Consider the following 20,131-nt stretch of genomic DNA (forward strand, 5'->3'; position numbering starts at 1 on the left):
CATATTTATACGCACAGGCTTGTAGATGCAAATGTTTGTCTTTTGTATTGATGTTTAAACCAGAGTGTAAAGTCCCTCCAAGCCTGTGCAATGCTCCAACTGTCTGTCACGTGCCGTATCATTGTCCATGCAGAAAATAAGAGCGACTTTAACTTCAGGACCTGTGCGTGCTCAAAATAACTAATCGAAATAACTCCTCCAACTTCTCAACTCTGTGGGAGGCAGGAGAACTTAGTTTTAGTTTAATTAGAGTTCTTTATGGTCCAAGTGACTCGTTTGAGAATGGATGAAGGCTGAATATGGCAGGCTACTTTATTAATTTGCCAGACACAAATTTTATTCAGCTGCTGTTAAGCAATTTAGACCCAAGTTTCACTAATTAAGCTATTTGGTGCTTAACAGTACACAAAACTGGATGTTAAGAGTACTCACTGTGTACATATGTAAGCGATTAAAGCAGGAATTGAATAAACCTTTCCAAAACATCCCCTACTAACCTAAAGACTGAAGAGCAAAGTGTCTGTGTGAATCTGTTGATAGCATTTCCTTATCCCATCTTGCCAAGACCACAGCTGTGTTTTTTTTTGCTGCCCTTTATGTTTCCATTTTCATCATTTTACCACATTTTAAAACAGCCAGTGAAGAAGTGGCAGGATGCCTACAGCACTTACACCAAGCTAGCTAACATCTGATGTATGGACTCCAGTTCACTTTGTCAGCAAGTCATCCCTGTTATATTGTGGAAGAGGAAATAACTCATTAGATTAATTACTTTGGAGGACACGTATGTCCAAGTCAATAAGACTGATTAACTTACATTTGATCAATACACATTTACAAGAAACATGCCAATCTGCTGACCCCAGTGCAATGTTTGAGAAACAGCCTGTAACCTTAGGATTACTTAGACATTCAGTATTCATACTTACCTTCAGTCCATAGTACCTTTTTCTGGTCTGTGCATAATGAATGTTAGAGACCAGCAAAGGTACTGTATGTACCCGAGTAGGGGTCATGAATTATTGAAGAAAGGTGATTTTGCAAAGTCAACAGTATGAGGATGTAATACAAATAATCTGATGCAAGCACACCAAGGTATCATAAATGCTTGTTGCATAGGCTGAAAGGATCCTAACAAAGGTAATCATTCAAATTTAATGACATCCAAAGAAGATGTATTAAGGTTATTATATAATCTACAGTGGGTGCAACCAAGCAGTCTACTCTTAACATATGCCCTACTACATATTCTCTCAGGAGAAAGCTGAAATGGTTTCTGCCTGAGCAGAATTCAAACAGAAGAAATGAAGAAATGAGCACTGATGGATATCCCATATGAAGAATTAATGTACAGTTTTGGTGAATGCTTGACTCATACTCAACATCACTTATTCCCAATGTATCAAAAAGTCATAGGGCAACTCATAAAAGTTTCACATAGTGACTGTTGTACAGTGGATCTTTTACTGTTTAATACAAGCAGTCCCCTGGCAGAGTTTATGGAAAGCTATCCATTAATCAGCCGAAAAAGAGACTTAAAGAGATGTCCCTTAATGGCTGTGTGCAGCCCTAATGTGCACTAAAGGTTTGGAATAAAGTTCTTAAATATGTACATTGCTATGGCAGAGAGTTGCAAAAGCATCACAAATCAATGAGAAATGAAAGAAATGTGATTGTTCTGCTAAAACAGATCCTTGCACGGAAGAAAAATTCATACCTCTGCCCTCTGTTTCAGTCTGTTCGCAGTTCTCGAGAGGAGTGTACGCCATTTTCGGATTCTATGACAAGAAGTCTGTCAACACCATCACATCATTTTGCGGGACACTCCATGTCTCCTTCATCACGCCCAGCTTCCCTCTGGATGGGAATCAGCAGTTTATCATCCAGATGAGACCTGATATCAAGGGGCCCCTCCTCAGCCTTATCGAGTACTACAAGTGGGACAAGTTTGCCTACCTGTATGACAGCGATCGAGGTAAGACATGTACACTGTCATATTAGTTTTCAAAGCATGTTTCCAGTTTTGTTTCACCACAAGTTATCCCCAATGTTGGCATCTTGAAGTGGCTTATTTTAAAAAGCTGAGGCTGGTGTCATGTGCTGATCTGTTGCCCTTTGAAGTTGGATTGGGGGAGCATGACAATGACTTCAACCCTCATTATTTTAACATGGCATCAACCACTGCCATTTGTTTAGAGAAAGGAATTATGTCTATTCTGTTGTGACAGTTGGTTGAATTTATGCAAAGGCTGTGTCAAACCGTTTATTTCCCCCACAAACAGTGGTTATATGCAAAACACAATGTATGCATGTAGCACAGTACAGGTAAAGCGAGGTAAAGCGAGGTAAAGGGTAAACAGCTTGTCACATACAATCAACTATAGCACCTCCTGTGTTTGAGAGTCTGTTTTATGTAATATCAGGGGGAAGGGAGGTAGTCAGAGTCATTTTTGACACACAAGAGAGGTGATGTGCCCCGCAGCTGTGGACTTCACACTCACACTACAGAGGCGGAATTAGTTTGCATTTTGTGTTCATGATATGAGTCTACTGATCCAATGGAAAAGTTGCACTGGCTGCACAGCTAAAAACTCTGTACATCACAGTGAGAGAAATGTAAATTTCTGTCTGAGATTCTGCAGTTAGTTCTTGAAGATTTTACAACTGAACCAGATATTTATCTTTAAATGCTACAATTCTCCTAACCAACCCAAGTTATGACATTTGAATCTCTAAACTATACATGAACAATACTGATGTGGTGTCTACACAGAAGGCATATCAGCTGTATTTTTCAGTTGTCCGTCTCACATGTGTCTGACAGAGCACATATGCTCCTTTTTTTTTTTTAATCAATCCAGCACAAGGCATATGCCCGAAATGTGACCTGAAGTGTTAATATATCAGTTATACAACCTGAGGTGAGGCATAAGTGTTTTTATTGTCCTCCGTCTTCTTCCTTTCCTCTTACATAGAGTTGGTATAGAAAATGGGAAGATTTGTTGGTTTCCTTTTTTCAATCATTTATGTATTTAAAGAAGAATTTGTTTTTGTGTTTAGGAGGGCACAACAGTATGTGAACCAAACACCCCAAAGAGGCATTAAAGTCAATTTTGAGATTATAAGAATTACAATTTTAGATTTTTCTGTGAAAGATTTAGAGATTTGAGGTTGCCAGTTGTAACTGGCTTTGGGATTATAACAAATAACGCATTTTGAGGCATTATTATGTGTGATTTGGGAATGGTATAACAAAATCAGAGAATGTATTTTAAAGTTAATATCCCATGTTTTTTTCAGTGTACTTTATTTTTTATTTCCAAAAGAATGAGACTTTAATAGAAAGTATTGTTTTAAATTTTTCCCCAAGTGATTTAAGCAGTACATTAATGAACAGGCTAATAAAATCCTGCCCCCCGAAAACACTTGACTTGCACCTGTAATGTACAAAACCTAAAATATTCAAAGCTCAGATTAAAACTTTTTACCTGCAGTTAAGCCATAATAGTATCCATGGAGACTGAAATGGTTTTTGCAGTATTTGTATTTTTGCTTCACATCAGACAGTGAGTTCACATTTGCACCAGGGGGCTTAGCTAGTCTTGCATTGTTGGCCTCTAGGTCAGTGGTGCTGAGTGGTGTTCACCAAAGATACGCACACATGCAAACACACACACCCAGGTGGTTAATGGATTCAAATTGGTGAATCTCTGGCCAAAACTCCACGTCAGTGTCAAGCACCACCAGCCTCCTGGTATCTATCAATCTGTCATACAAACCCTCCCCAAGATGATTTGGAGATTCTTCACAGGTGTGACTGAAAATGAAAAGAGTGCATGCTGAAAGATGGCACTCATTTGTCACTTTGCTCGTTAAGTACACACAAATCATTAACACAGCAATAATGAAGTCCTCTCTCATGGAATTGTTGAAGTCTCTGTGATGAATCTGTGCACCTGTAATTGCAATCCTGGATAAGATCATGGAAGGAATTTATGCAAGGCAGTCAAAGATGAAAAATTATCCACCCTCAAACTGTAATACCCAGACTTACTTCATATTCAAAGCTATTCTGTATCTACTCTTTGATCCCTTTCATCTGTGATTCTTTTCTGTTCAACACTGAGAGTGTCAAAGTCTGGAAATAAGATTAGATTTTTTGAGCAGATGTTTTTCTTCATTGTTTAAATGGTTCTACACATAAGACGTGGTTCATAAGCCTGGACATTTTAGCCTTTTTTTTTTCTTTTTTTTCAAAATGAGTGGGCAACATGGCGACTGTCTGAATATCACACAATGTGACTCTGTAAAATGGCGGACAGCCTAGTGCAAGAAACACACAATTGCTGTTTGCACATAAACTTGCTTTGCTTTGTCATGTAGCTCATGTCATAGTGTCATCTGCTAATTGTGATTCTCTGACTTGTACCCCTGAAGAATAATGCTGCCTCCCTCAGCACTGAGGGACCATCCAGGGTTGAAAAGAAGATCTCTTCTACACATAGAGTTCCTTTCTATTTTTCAACTGTTACTGCAATGAAAGAATAAAATTAAAACCTCAATATCATCCAGGTACAGTGGAACAACAGTATCACTTCCTTTTTTTCTGTCTTAATAAGGATGCTCGGCTTTCAGGTTACACTTCTTAAGCCCCTTTTGTACTTCTCATTATAGAACAAAAATCATTAATGATTTTTATTTTCCAGCATACTAACAACCAGGAGTTTTGGAATCACTTTCAAAAAGCACTGAGGAAGTTGAATAATACCTGATGAATGCCTAAAGATGGCTTACAACATTTAAATAATACACTGGCTTAAGGTAATAGGAAGTGAATCTGCTCAGAGAACTGGGATTGCTGCTGTCTATACAGTGGGGTTTAGGCTGAAGACAGTGTAGTGCCAATGGCTCAAAAGGGATTTAGTGCTTTTTTTTCCTTCAGTTACCTTTAACTCTCAGTCGTTTCATCACTTAAACTCTCCCGCTGCATCTTTTCCCCTCACACACACACACACGCTCCCTCTCTTTTTCTCCTATGCTGTTCCCTCCATCACATGTCTTTCCACATGCTCTCCTTCATCTTCTCTTAGCATTCGTTGCTAAGTCTTTCCAGTCAGCTTTGCTCTAACTGACAGCAGAATCAAATACTGTTCCTCTCCAAAATCAGAGGGCAGGTTTCGACCAGCTGGTTTAGATTGTCCTCATACTGACCTGCTGTCCCTACTGTACATCTGCGATGGCACGAAAGAGCCTGTTGTGCATATTTCATCATTGCATGGCTGTCTAATTAGGTCAGTGTGATCCTCTCATTCCCATGGCAACCAAAGTGTGGAGAGAGAGCGATAGAGAGAGAGAGAGGGAGAGAGAGATTGTAAGTGACTGAGCAGGTTGTGATGCAAGGATGTGTGTGGGTGTCTCGGGGAGAGGAAGCGATAGAGTTGCCACTGGTTATGATGAATCTTATTGGCACGTTGAGACTAATGAATGAACCAACACCACCATTTTCAGCTGTTGTCAGTAAGTCAGTTCAGATAATGGATGTTTATATGTGGGTGGATAGTCAGTGCTGCTTCTTTGCATTCCTTTGACTCACTGTATGTTGTTATGGTCTCAGCGACAGACCCATTCCCCTTTTCCCTAATCTCAAGTGTTTTGTTGCCGATTCTTAGCTAGGTTACAACCTGAAATCTGCTATAATCAGCACATGTTTCAGCACCTAATCTGCACCCATCCCACACATTCAAATGTAAAACAGCACATGTTCTCCTGAGGAGTTTGTGGAAAGCTAAAAGGAAATGAGTGAGTATTGGGCTTACATTCATCAAGTGGACAGAAAAAACATGAATGCTTATGTTGCCCTATCTGCTAAACCTGTAAATAAGCAATAGACTCAACCTAAAAGGTGATAATATATCAGTTTTGTTTTTAAGTTTGGTTCAGTTGCCCTCAAGTGGCAAAAAAACAAGATAAAGGTCAAAACCAAGTACAAGGCTGGACAGCTTATGGTCAATGTGCGAAATTGATGACATAGTTGAAAATTGTTGTGGAACTACGGTGAACAACTGATATTGTGGTCTGTTTGCCATTCAGCCTAGTGTCAGCTGGTTTCAGTCTTTATCTGTTTGCATCACTCATACTCTCTGTGCTCACATAGTAATTAAATACAACCGAATTTCCAATAAAGGTTTCCTTATATGCATGTTTTTTCTGTTTCTGTTGTCGGACAATGGAACAAGTATGAAATAGTTACTGAAATGTGGCCCATTAAGACTGCAGGCCCTACCTTACACCTGGCGCAAAGCACAACACAAGTGTCTTTGCTAGTTTCAGACTGACGCAGTTCTCATTTTTGTGAGCGGCGTCCACGTTCATAAATGGAAAATACACTTGCACTTATCTGTGCGCCTATGGGTGTGTTGGTTTTAAAATGAGGTGTGGTCAGGCGCATTGCTATTTTGAGCCAGCGGAAAGTGATTTTGCGAGTGATCAGCACAAAAATTTGCTCTTAAATCAGTAGCGCGGTTTTTATTGTTACACACAAGCATAGTGAGCTGAAAATGTGCTTAGTTGTTGACATAAGTCAGGTGGAACATGACATAATATCAATACGCCAAGGTGCAAGTGCACCTGGCTTTTAAAGGGAATGGAAGATGGCACTGTGATTGGTTTAATGGAAGTTACACCCATAGCACTCCCATGAAAATTGAAAAAGTACAACTCTCTTGATCCATGCACCTGGCTCAGCAACTGTTTTTTCTGCAGTTAGAATAGACATGGACAAGCCCTAAATGCACTTGTGCCACACTCTTCAGACCAATGCGCTTTGGATCACAAAAATAGAGGCCTACATGTCCTACCAGCAGTCAAGCCATTTCCAAGCTGGTGCTCTACACTGCTAAAATCCAGATTTTTATAATCATAACATTGTCTGACAAAAAACCGACAAAGACATCAATTAAATTCAAAGACTACTTGGAAAATGATCACTCAGAGAGAAAGTCAGAAACAAGTATCTTTCTTATTTTGTCTCTCACACAGTGCACGCCTCCGTCTAGGTAGCAAACTGCTGCTCCGCCTCTCTGCCATCAACTGAACAGAGAGAGGTGTGCCTCTCACCCGCTGGGCAGCACTGGCAACTCTCTTCTATGGAAAGCAGCTAAAGTTTGTCCAAAAAGTCGCTAGATGTCAGTAAGTGCTTTTTTGAAAAAAATAAAATAAGATTTGTGACACATGTGCTTAGTTGGCATCGCTGTGGGCTGTAAACACCACCCTAATAGAAACTGTTTCTACCAATTAATTTTGAAAGGGCAACTGCCAATGAGGACACTTAAACATTCGACTGGCCAACCAATGGTTTAACTTGATCACACAACTTCACACAGTCAGTAAGTCAGTCAGTCAGTCAGTCAGTAAGTCAGTCATCAACCCTGCTGTTGCGGACCAGCCCAAAAACACTTAACCATAACCAGACCTTAACCATATGGCATTAATCATTCTAAAAAAACATATGTAATCTAACTAATGTAATCTGTTCCTCTTTGGAGTCCAATGTCAACATTAGGTTGTATATAATCAATATAATAACATTTACTTATGAAAATAGGTTATTGCTGTGGTCATTACAAAACCCCAAATCAGGTTTTCTAATTTTTCTTGACCCTATATATTATATGCATTTAATTTGTGGGTTGTACAATATTTTGGCCCTTTTAGCTGTTGAAATTCCTTTCATGAGAACATAAGCACATTTTCCTTTATTCTTAAGGAAATTGCCATTTGCAAATTCAAGTTCATTCTGTAATGGGAGCAATGCTGGCAGTCATCAAATTCTGCTCTCTTATCACTCAAACAGAGCCTAAAACAACTTACCGGTTGATTTAAGCGGTGCTTCAATTTGTGTTATGCAGAAAGTGGACAGGTAAACCCCGGGGGAAGGATGTTGGACCTTAACCACGGTGGATGAGTTAGGAAACAATAGCTTGAAGCAAAGAGATTATACGTAATGTGAAGCTGCATTTGTAGGTATTGAACTGCTTTCCTCTATGCATTATTTATAAGCATTTTCTGGCCTCATTTGAATAATTTTGCATTTAATTATGCAAATGCTGATACGTTCACATACATCAACTCATTGAGATGTTTTTGATCAATGAACATGAAGTTAAGCTTTTACAGTCAAGGCTGCATGTGTGATCACTGAAAGAGAATGAATAATCCCTCTCTCTCACAAAACTTTTACTCCCACATTACAGCTGTGAATATTTCTTCGCTATGTCAAATGGGTGAATAACAAAATGTTACTTTGCACACCAATTCATGTCTCGTTATTCTCTCCAGACCTTGTAAATCCAGGGTAATTTAGGGATAAATGTTGGGTCACACAACATCTTCGCTCTCCAGTGTAGTTGTAGGTCTGTACCTGTTTGAATGGCTGGCACAAAGTTGGCTGTAAGCCAAGACATAATATATTTTTCACTCTAAGCAGAAGTGATAATAAACCATTCTTATCCAAGGGGAATATGCATCATATGCATCGTAAAGCAATCTGTGAACTGCAGATCAAATCAGTGAGCCAAATCTCTGCATCAGTTCTGGATTTAGAGCAGAAACAAAGGTTTTTATTATATGGTTATCTCAAGGTTCACTGTAGAGATACACAGATAATGTCTTGATTGATGTGCAGCATGTTGGAGAAAGAATGCCATTGTCATTAGATTGTTGTAAGCAAAGGCTGTAATGCATCACTGAGTAATACCTGTGTCGTTGTGTTTTGGCTGCTCCTGTGAGAGCTCGCCACAGCCGATCACCATCCGCATATTTAATTTGGCATAAGTTTTACGCTGGATGCCCTTCCTGACATAACCCTGGGATCCAACCGCCACCACAGGAATCCGCAGCCAACCTGCTCCACCACCTTAGCCATGACCCCCCTGAGTAACACCTATGTGACTTAAATAATTTCCTTTGGCGAGTAATTAAGTAATTATGTTTTCATTGAGTAAATTGATAAAAGTAATTGATTAAATTGTTCAAATAACCTTACATTAAAGGCGTCTGACTGAACCACAGCCAAGTGTTCTAATCTTCATCTATTTTTTTAAAGTTTGCTTGTGGGTATTTTCACTCTAGGTTAGGTCGGTTTCACCAGTGAGATTTACTGGTCAAACTGCTGACTTGAACTACGTTTTAGATGTTATTAAATTTTAATGAACACTTTGTGATGATATAAGTGAGCTGGTTATCAAAAAATACCAAACAACACGAAGGCTGTGACCCCATTGAAGTAAAGAGGAGGGGGATTTGCCTCTGTGGACTTCATTTTGTTTTGTCTAACAGTGGATGTCATGGTCAGTTGACATATATACATAACATATATGATTTTCAATACACAGCTTTCTTTTTATGGAAACTGTGTTGGCATCATCTTTGTCAACCTTGGCTTACATGTCACTGTCGTACTGCAAGTAAAATAACAGACCAGCCATCCAGCATTAATGTAAAACGGGTGAGACTTTTCTAAAAATAATGCAAATAGGATTCAAAATATGTGAAAATAGTAAAATCACCCAGTATAATTAATCATATTACACTGACATGCGTGACACAACGACAGCCCCACCTCATATACAGTTCATACACTAATCATTTAAAATTATAATTCAACCTTGCACAATCAACATTCACCTTAACATCTGGCTTTTATCCTTGCATTATCTTCACTGTAGATCACTCTGAATTCCAATTATCTCATTTAATAAGCATTGATGAAACAGTCAAATTTAACCAAGACCATAATGACCTTACTGTAATTATGATGTATAGTTCACTCAGATAAAACTGCAAGCCTCCATTTTCCTCCCTACCATCATAAAACTACTGCAGTGTCACATGAAATTGATTACATCTGTAATTCATTTCACTGTAGCAAGGCGGAATGAAACACTCGACCCTTTTATCAAACTGCTCCCGAACTGCCCTCTGCAGACCAGGGATCAATATCAGCAGAGATTCAGTTGTGAAACTAGATAGAGAGGGTGATAGGAATATAAGTTCAAATGGAGACTGCAGTTTCTGCCTGTAGCAGACTGCAGTTCAGGCTGATGGACAGCTGCTATGTATAACTAAATTACTCAGATGTGACAGCTCTGTCTGTTCAACACTTTATCATCTTCTTTTACTGGTTTTGGGAGGATAAAGTCTAAACCAGCGATTCCTTTGGTTGATGTAAAGATTGGTTTATTTACACTCATCTACTTCCACAAAGAGCAGGGTTCAGTCGGTTTATGTGTGGCTGAGTTTGTCTAAATGTTTAGTAGTCATCACTGCTGGGAAACCAGTGAGGGATGGCGGAGCAAGGAATGGGATGAGCACTGTGCCATCTACAAAAACAGTCTTTAGTCAAGGTCCACTTACAGTAATTGCTTGTTTGGGACGTTTTGAGCGTATCACACAATCCCCCCTCAGGAAATAAAGTTTGGTTAATTGTCATAAATTTTTCTATTTCTTTTCTTCTAAGCACTTTTAGGACTTTTAGTCTGTGTTGGCCTTGAAACTGAGCTTTGAGGTTCCCTGACAAACAAGAAAACTTTATCTGCTGATGAAGGCCATATGATACAATTTAAATCTCCACAAGCGAGTTAGTGGACCTTCAGTAGTGACTGTTTTGTCAATAAATTGTTCAGAAAACTTGGAGGAAAAATACAATGTTGAGCTCAAAAATCCACACCAAGCAGCAATATGAATAATCTATTGTTGATGCAGACAAGTGTATCGTTAGACCCACTTCACTCCCACATGTTGGTCAGGTTCATGCCAGAACACCTGTGACTCATCTCGATAAGCTCTTTACATAAGGCACTGAGTTTCTGTAAAACCTCCACAGAGTTTGAATAAGCAGCCAGTGAATGCAGCCAATCTGCAATAAAAGAACCGTGTTCATCCATGTCTGTTTTATTCTCCTGTTTGTTGCTGCCTCTCCCATTATTGTTTTTGCTCTCTTGCTGTCACTACCCTTACCCAAGATGGTTAGATTTAGAGCAGGTTACAGTTCTCCAAGACTTCTGTGACAAAGAATACCATGGATAAATCAGTCAGCCAGAAAGTATGAATAAAATTTAAATTTTTGTCCATCCTCAGGCCTGACAACGCTGCAGGTTGTTCTGGACACAGCAGCAGAAAAGAAGTGGCAGGTGACAGCCATCAACGTGGGGAACCTGAAAGATGAGAGGAAGGATGAGGCCTACCGCTCGCTGTTCCAAGACCTGGAGAACAAGAAGGAGAGGAGAGTGATCCTGGACTGTGAACAGGACAAAGTAAAAGACATCATGGAGCAGGTACATTGGCGAGTTTTTTTTGATACAGTAGAACATAGACATTATAGGTATCATTTTAATGTTTCAAGGAGAAGCAGATGCTGTTGCCATGTTTTAAGGTGTTTGAACAATTGCAGACAGAGATTGCTATGGTTCGGTCAAGTCCAGTCTGTCTCAGTTTCTGGATTTGGTGTTAAAATTTTATTTCAGATTGTGGTGATCAGTGGGTGATGCAGGCCTCTGATTTGACAGCAGCCCTTTCTTTCTCATGATCCTCTCTTTGCCAACAAAGACAAGTGAATAGAAACAATAGAGGGGACACTTGTTCACATACTGCTCATTACTTCCATCTTCTTAGAGGCTCACTTTAAGTAAATCACAGCATGAACCAAAACAACTACAGTCCATATAACTGAATTGAAAATAAAGAGAAAATAAGGAAGGCCTGACTTTAAACAATTCAAACAATTCTTTGTATTTGGCCGTAATATTTACTTTGAAAACAGCCAAGAAGAAGGGGAAATAAATAGTATCTCATTATGTGAGAATAGCATTTGGAGGTATAACTAACATCAGGAAATTATCTGCAGTAATTTAAAAATCAGTAAGGGAATGCAGGAAATGCTTACATTCCTATTGTCCTTTAATTATTCCTGTAGGACAAAAGTGATATTCAGCTGAAATATGTATATTTGATACAGCACACAAAAAAAAATCACATGGACCCAGCAGTCCAGCAGCTGTAGAAAGGCACTATAACAATTACACTAATTGTTCGTTTGGGCTGTAAACAAAACTGCAATTAAAGGCAGAACAGATGCACATAAACAGGTTATTTTTACTCCCCCTTTTACCCATGAGAGAGGCATTATCGATTAGCATTTAAAGCATGCCGACGTCTGTTAAACTGAATGCTGAATGAAATCAATGTCTGCAGCCTCGGTGCCTGTTTATCAGGGAAAAACAGAATATGTTCAGGAGGAAGTTTTTTTGCCTCATGTCAAAGACATTTACATAGGAGATAGAAGACATTATTATTCAAATCTGTTTCAAGTAGCAGCCCTGACAAACGGAGGTGCCACTCAAGCAATGGGATTAGTTTCAGGTGTGTCATTTATGTGTGGCATTGAAATGGTATATAGCTGAGATTTCTGTTATTTTCTTCTTTTTTCCTGTTGCTCTACTGATAAGGGAAGTGGTTTTGGAATTGAATATCTACAGCATGAGACTGTCTTACAAGACTGTGACTATTATTTGGTGATAATGGCCAGGACTGTCACACATGTTAGGCATGAAAGTGATAAATTATAATGTTTGAGTATAATGTTAGATTTGTGTAGTTGGCATATGGGTATTATTATGTTTATGATTGTTTTATCTCTAACTGTCACACTCTTGGTCCATTAAAACGTTACAGTGAAAGTCAATATAGAAGTCAGATATATTTAATAAGTATATTGTTTACTTTATTTATTTATTTTCTACAGTGGGTGGTTTCTTACACTTCCTAAAATTTGTGTATTTCATAACTGTACAGGTCATCACAATTGGCAGACATGTTAAAGGCTACCACTACATTATAGCCAATCTGGTAAGTTTAAACCACTTCGACACTTATTAAAGATTGTGTTATCACTTTCTAAATTTCCATTTGCTGTTATGCAGTGATCATAGAGACAATAATTGGGTTTTTGTTTTCATTTTTTCAGGGTTTCGTTGATGGAGATCTATCCAAAATCCAGTATGGTGGTGCCAATGTGTCGGGCTTTCAGATTGTTGACTTTGATGATCCTTTGGTGTCCAAGTTTGACCAGAGATGGGAAGCCCTGGAGGAAAAGGAGTATCCTGGTGCCGACAGTAAAATAAGGGTGAGTTTAAGCATGCACACATTCCTAAGTGCATGTGCAGATGCTCATTCAGACTTTTTTTTATTTCTTTATTCATTTTTATTTGTGGGGTGGGATTGTTGCTTGAAAATGTCTTTGTAAGCAATCAAATGTGTCTGAGTTGCATTAATGTGTTTGTAACTTCAGAGTAAACTGCATTGTCTCATTCTGCACCCCCCAACTGTACACTCACATGAACACACTGTGTGCATTATTAAACACATCTCTCAGTTAAGATTCTTATGCACTGCTACACAAGCCCACATACATTTTCCCTTGAGCAAAGTGCTCGTTGTTTTCATAAGTTATATTATTTCATATGCTTGCAATGTAAATGAAATCAGGGTTTGTATTAAAAAGATTATTTATTATATTTTCTGCTTATACAAGCCCTTTGATGTAAATAATATGATATCTCAGAAATGAACTTGCCCCCCACTCTTCATCAGAGACACTGAATACTACTCACATTTAAAATATCAGATATGGCAAAAAATACTCTCCCACCTTCTGTCTGATAAATTGTCTAAGTTCAAGATCCTTTTATTGCCACACAGCCAGGCTGTTGCAAGTGGTTTGAGTCTGGGTGAAAAATAACTCTGACATTTACAACACAGAACAAACTTTAGTGCAGCGCAGAACATAAACACAGCAGATAAAGAAAATTAAGAGCTCCAGCACCAGACATATAATATACTCTCTAATTAAGACAAGATGACTAAATACCAGGCAGGATAATGAGCAGGAGTTTGTAGTGTTTGTGTGTGGTTTATAACTTCAGAGCCGTACACTTTATTTTCAAAGAGGCTCATGTTGGTCATCTTCATCTGTTCAATGGCTGAATTTAGGGTTAAGCCTCTTTTGTCAACTAATTATTCAAGTTGATTGAGGTGAGGTTGCACTCCAGATTTGTCATTTGACTTGAGGCGAAGACTTGATTGTTCCAGCGTAGATTGCCTCACACCATCACACAATGGTATTTAGGTGCATGGCTTCTGTTGAGACAAATCACACAGTCATCTGCAGTGGAGCAAAGCATCTCATTCCTGCTAATTGAGACCCCACAGATTGGCCCTTTTTTGCCCAGATGGAATTTAGTTGCTTGGAAATGTTACCCATTTTTACCCATCACAAGTGAGAGGAAATTTTTGCAAAGAGATAATGATTTTGTGTTCTGGAGTGTCTCACCAGTGTTAGATGTTTTGCCTCTCGAAGCCCTCTAGTGTCCCTTGATATAAAGCAGTCTTTGACCAGCCATACTGTGCTGTCTTCAATTTACCGAAAACCTTTTGTGATTTCTTGACAATTAAAGTTCAAACATTTTACGTCTGTTGCTGACTTCAGAAAAAAAACGACATATTAAGTTGAAAAGAAAAAGCTGGAAAATGTTATTTTTTGTCACTGTCAACATGAAAGACAAAACCCAAGAGTATATTAGTCTGTAATACTTCCCTACTCTGTCTGTGGCTGTCTGCCCCATATCCCATTAATTCCTGATGAAGATGTAAATCTTTGAAAAATGGGCCACAAATATATGGTTTAATTTTCTAAAAAGCCTATATAATTTACTCAAACAGCTGGGTACTGTCGTTTTAAGCAAATGTTGCTCAATAAGGAGTAAATTGTGCTGCAGGACAGTGCATGTGAATCCAACTTCAAGTAAGGTCCAGTGTCTATGTCTGTGATGAAGCAACATCTAACCCAGTGCAACACTTTGCCTCACTGATGTGTTTTTAACAGTTTTTGGACAACAATGAAAGTTTTGGCTGCACAAGCAATACTTGTCAGTAAGATTGTTGTTCTGGTCTTATCATGGTATTTGTTTAGAATTAGAAATATATAGAATATCACCAGATTTGTCCTATAAAATTTGGACCAGGTTTACAGTACGTGGGTGAGGGTTAATGTTATTATCAGGGGGTTAAGGTTGAGAGGCTTAGAGGAAAAACATTCCTCCCTCTATGGAAACCCAATTTCCTTAATCTTTTTCTATTGTCCTGTTGTAGTACACATCTGCGTTGACTTACGACGCCGTGCAGGTGATGACGGAGGCTTTCCGATACCTGCATAAACAACGTATCGACTTCACCAGGAGGGCCAACAATGGCGACTGCCTGGCCAACCCTGCTGTGCCCTGGGCTCAGGGAGTGGAGATCGAGCGAGCACTGAAACAGGTAACACACAGAACATACTCAGATCCTTTTGTTGGCAAAGACTTGTTACCAGGGTAACAGAAAATCTCCCTTAAGAAATACACAAACACCCACAAAGGCAGAGTGTACTTCACAGGCTGATTAAAGACTGATGCTTCCCCCATGCACGTGAGTGCAAACGGTTATACTGACAGCTGCTCTTCAGAAGAGAAACAGAGGCCTACCCACAGACTGTCCTCTGAGCTCTGATGCAAAAAAAGATTAGCTTCACTCCTTTTGAGAAATGAAACTTGACAGCAAAAGTGAAGCCAAAGTGAATTCTTTTTTTCTTTCTTTTGAGGTTTTTCAGGTTGTTGCCAAAGATTTTGAAGTGACATGAAGCCTTTAAAGCCAAGAGCAACTGATAACCGATATCAATAGAATCTCTTACCTCTGGTATTTTTATTCAGAAAATATTAACTTTATCAGAAATTACCTTAAGTATCTGGGGATATTAACCCAAAGAAAAAAGTACCTGTAAAATATAAGAAACATACTTTGCAAAGAAAACTGCCTATGGTATTGCACGAACAGTTCATGGTATTCTTGGATTTCCGTAAGAGCAGTAAACCAACTGACAGGATGCTCAAAGGTTTGTACTTTCCTTTGTATCACTGCCACTCTGACTCGTCTATCTGAACTTGGGGAAAGTTCCTGAGCTCTTCCTATTGACCACAAGGCACTGTAGAGATCTATGTCCACAACCAACCAGCTGTATCCAGCTGTGAGATTTTTGTGATGATCAAAGTGTCAGTAGGTAATGTCTGAGAGAGCTCTTTCAGGAATAATGAGCACTTGGCTTTGATGCCCTGGAAGTCTGGATGAGCATATACAAGATGAGGAAAAGCTGCCTTAAACCACACGAGGTCAAGCCAGGGAGTTACTGGGTCAGGATTAGACATGTCAGATGATAAACCTATCCAAGGGGCTTGAATTTGGCATTTCCTCCAAAATCAATTATATCGCTCTCAAAACCACTTCACTGACATCTGGTTACCTATAAGCCCACAGTGCGGTCCTAATAGCCCTTACCTTTCCAAGCTTCCCTCAGAGGGAGGAATATGTGGGCGGTTCCACAGACTTTATTTTGTTAGCGGTTCCTGGAGGGCCGAGTAAACTTATCAAAGGCCTCCTGTTATTGCACTCCTTTCCTATGAAGTTAGTGCCATGGTTCAAAATTATTTCAAAGGGGGTCCCATGCTGAGCTACGAAGCAGCAGAAAGTGTTGAGGAAGCTATTTGCCTCCAGATTGGACAGGAGATCACAGCACTGACACAGAGTGTGGTAAGATGTGCGAGAAGCATTTCCCATCTCTTCTCTTGTTGGCAGAAAACTTCAATGATTTTATCCATGCTTTTCTACAGGCAGGAAATTCAATCTAATCAAACAATTTGGCTCTATATCTGACAATGTAAGTCCAATCAAGGTGGGCCACAGACTAAAAAAAATATATTTATCCCATAATGCTAGATCTTAAAGGCCAGATCCTGAAATCCCTGATTGAGAATTATGACGATAGAGTACATCATTATAATGATGAGACTGTTTGCAGCCTCAGAGGGAACTATTGGATCTCGGGTGGGAGAGGAGCAGTGACAACACACCAACATTCATGTCTCGTCGGCAAAAATCAAAAACCAAGACCATTGATTCTCTCAATGGCAGGCTTACATATGTCCGGCTCACACCTTATGTCACCAGGCCACACAATATAACAACAAATGAAACTGGCATTTATCTAAGTGTTTGGTCATGTTTATAAAATCAAAGGAAGGCTATATGACATCCCCTAGTTTCACATTATTCCACTGGTCAATAGTTACTCGCAGTAAAGTACCAAAAACCATTATTACCAGGAAACGTTTGGGAATAAGAATACTGCTTGCCAGAATATGAACAATGAAAGTTTCAAAATATCGTACATGTTTTATGAGAAATAAATCCATTCGCCACTTTTGTTAGGCCTTAAGGATACACCCACTGTGTTTTGATTAGAAACACTGCATTTAATCTTAACCGTGTTTACATGAGGTCCACGGGATACCTGTAAGCCTCCTTCTGGCTCTTCCTGCCTCGGCCCTTCTGTTAATTAGATTGGCTGCCAATAAGAGAAGAGATGAAGAATTGTTCAAGTGTCTTTAACATAACACAATGTCTTTCTACTGCTCTGTAGGAAGCAAAGTAAGGAAAGCAGGATGTGGAGTCAACTTTGGAAAGCAGGATGAGGGCCATCAATACCGCACCATGGATGATCGTAGACAAACAAACTGTCAGTGAGGAGGTTTTTGAGGACAAAAGAGATCCTGAACACCAGCCTCGTCAGTAATACCACCTGTATAATAGGCAGTGGCATTACAGCCAAGAACTCTTTGATCAATTCTGGATAAGACTTATCAGACATTAACTACCAACACTACAATCATGAAAAATGGCAACTGAGAACCCCAAATTTTGCCCTGAATCGATTGTTATGGTTATAGTTATGGATATCCATATTCATGGTGCCCAGGGGCCAATATAAAGGGTTCAGAGACTTCTCCCAGGATCAGAGAAACAAATCTAAGATGATGGGTTTGCTGGAAAATAATATGTCGTAGTGATTACCTCACAGCATAACAGTTGGAGGTTCATTAAACCTCCAGGTTAAAATACTATCACAGATTTTTCATCAATCACCCCGTCCTATTATTCCTCTGTATGAATCCACTGGCTATCAGGGTCGCCATTGTAGCTGGATGTATTCACTATAGAAGGAACTAGAATTAGTGACAGTTCAGGATTATGGAACATGCTTCTTCAAATTTTGCAAATTGCTTTTTTCTAAAAGGCAATTTGCAAAATTCACGTCCAGCTCCATGTTTCAATCGAACATAGTACAATGAATTATGCAGGACACAAAACACTGTGTAAGCCAGGTTGAAGATGCCATATTCTAACAGTTTCATTTTGTGCCTCTAAGGTGCGCGTGGAAGGCCTGACAGGAAACATCCAGTTTGATCAACATGGCAAGAGAGTCAACTACTCAGTGAATGTAATGGAATTAAAGAGTAATGGTCCAGTAAAGGTAAGCTTATGAATACCCCCTTCAATAGCAACAAAGTTAAATACACATATAATGTTTTTTTTATCTTTTTGATTGGTAGCGCTCGAGATCAACAGTGTGCACATTGTCTTCATGAATTTGTTTTTTTTCCCTAACAGATTGGATACTGGAATGAGGTGGACAAAATGGCTGTAACCAAATCTGATGTCTTCTCAAATGAATCGACAGGAATGGAAAACAAAACAGTTATTGTCACCACCATCTTGGTAAATATTGTAATGTCATGTATGGCCGCATGATTAACCACTTCCGTTTGGATTTTGTCTCCTGATCGGCAACCAGAATAATACCAGGCTACTAATTTCTTCTTGAGGGGATGCTTTGTTCAAGACCAGAGCCCTCTTGTATTCATAATGACCTGTCAGCCCAGTGTGAAACCCTTGTCTTTGAAGCTGCTTTTTGCATTGTAATTCAACCCTCCTGTACTGAACAGTGTTTTCTGTTTTTTTTTGTATCCGTCCTTCAGGAAGCTCCGTATGTAATGCTGAAAAAGAACGCTGACCTTTTTGTCGACAATGAACGCTACGAGGGTTACTGTGTAGATCTGGCTGCGGAGATAGCAAAGCACTGCGGCTTCAAATATCAACTGAAAATAGTGGGGGATGGGAAATATGGAGCCAGAGATGCAGAAACCAAAATCTGGAACGGGATGGTTGGAGAGTTAGTGTATGGGGTGAGTTTTTAGTTTGATTTCAGAATGATTTAAGGCTTTAAGAGACCATAGGTTAATGCCATGCTTTTTAATTGTTTATACATGAAATTAAATTAGTAATTTTTCTCACTTACTGGCTTAATTCTAAAAACTTTTGTCCTGTTTTATTTGTGTTTGTGTTTTGGTTTTATAGAAAGCAGATATTGCCGTGGCTCCTCTGACCATCACTTTGGTAAGAGAGGAGGTGATCGACTTCTCCAAGCCCTTCATGTCTCTGGGAATCTCCATCATGATCAAGAAGCCTCAAAAATCCAAACCAGGAGTGTTCTCTTTCCTGGATCCACTCGCCTATGAGATCTGGATGTGTATCGTCTTTGCCTACATCGGCGTCAGTGTGGTGCTGTTCCTCGTCAGCCGCTTCAGCCCATACGAGTGGCACACTGAGGAATACGAGGACGGGCAAATCCAGACCAATGAGTCAACCAACGAGTTTGGCATATTCAACAGCCTGTGGTTCTCTCTTGGAGCCTTCATGCGACAAGGCTGTGACATCTCACCAAGGTAGGTCAGAAAAATCAACAACTGCCAAGATGCTCATGATCTAATGAGCCAAGAATAACTGGTGACTTCATGTGTTTATACTTAATATGTAAATGTGCTTCATTACATTTCACAGTAGCTGCTTCAAGAGATTTCCATCTTGAGTCAACAATGTAGTTTTAGCCAAGCTAGGAGAGTGGTTCTAGTGATGGCAGTTTTGGACAGTCTCTACGTCCAACACTTGTGGTCTAGACTCAAGTATCTCAGTGTCTATTTAATGAACTAGGATCAATGGACAAGCAGGATGATCCCTGACATTTCTACCAACAAGTACAAATTTCTATTGTCCAGCACCTAAAGCTTATTTCTAAAACAAATGACTGACAGGCACAGCTGTGTGGTTTCAAATTAATATTAACATACTGACGTAAGCATTGTAACCACAT

At 39.3% G+C, this 20,131-nt stretch overlaps 1 protein-coding gene across 4 annotated transcripts in view; it reads left to right on the top strand.

The window, feature by feature from the left end:
• Positions 1-20,131, top strand: part of gria2b (glutamate receptor, ionotropic, AMPA 2b) — a 49,634-nt gene that overhangs the window by 21,474 nt on the left and 8,029 nt on the right. For all 4 annotated transcript variants that reach the window (XM_023398061.2, XM_023398060.2, XM_023398058.2 and 1 more), the window contains exons 3-11: positions 1,736-1,975; positions 11,137-11,333; positions 12,850-12,903; positions 13,022-13,180; positions 15,205-15,372; positions 18,350-18,454; positions 18,592-18,699; positions 18,960-19,166; positions 19,339-19,706. In XM_023398061.2, coding sequence (XP_023253829.1) covers positions 1,736-1,975; positions 11,137-11,333; positions 12,850-12,903; positions 13,022-13,180; positions 15,205-15,372; positions 18,350-18,454; positions 18,592-18,699; positions 18,960-19,166; positions 19,339-19,706 — 1,606 coding nt within the window. The remainder of the gene's footprint in view (positions 1-1,735; positions 1,976-11,136; positions 11,334-12,849; positions 12,904-13,021; positions 13,181-15,204; positions 15,373-18,349; positions 18,455-18,591; positions 18,700-18,959; positions 19,167-19,338; positions 19,707-20,131) is intronic.

The sequence above is a fragment of the Seriola lalandi genome, unplaced genomic scaffold, assembly GCF_002814215.2.
Source record: "Seriola lalandi dorsalis isolate HSWRI2012SDOR001 ecotype SW California unplaced genomic scaffold, Sedor1 jcf7180002054972, whole genome shotgun sequence".
Taxonomy (NCBI): domain Eukaryota; kingdom Metazoa; phylum Chordata; class Actinopteri; order Carangiformes; family Carangidae; genus Seriola; species Seriola lalandi.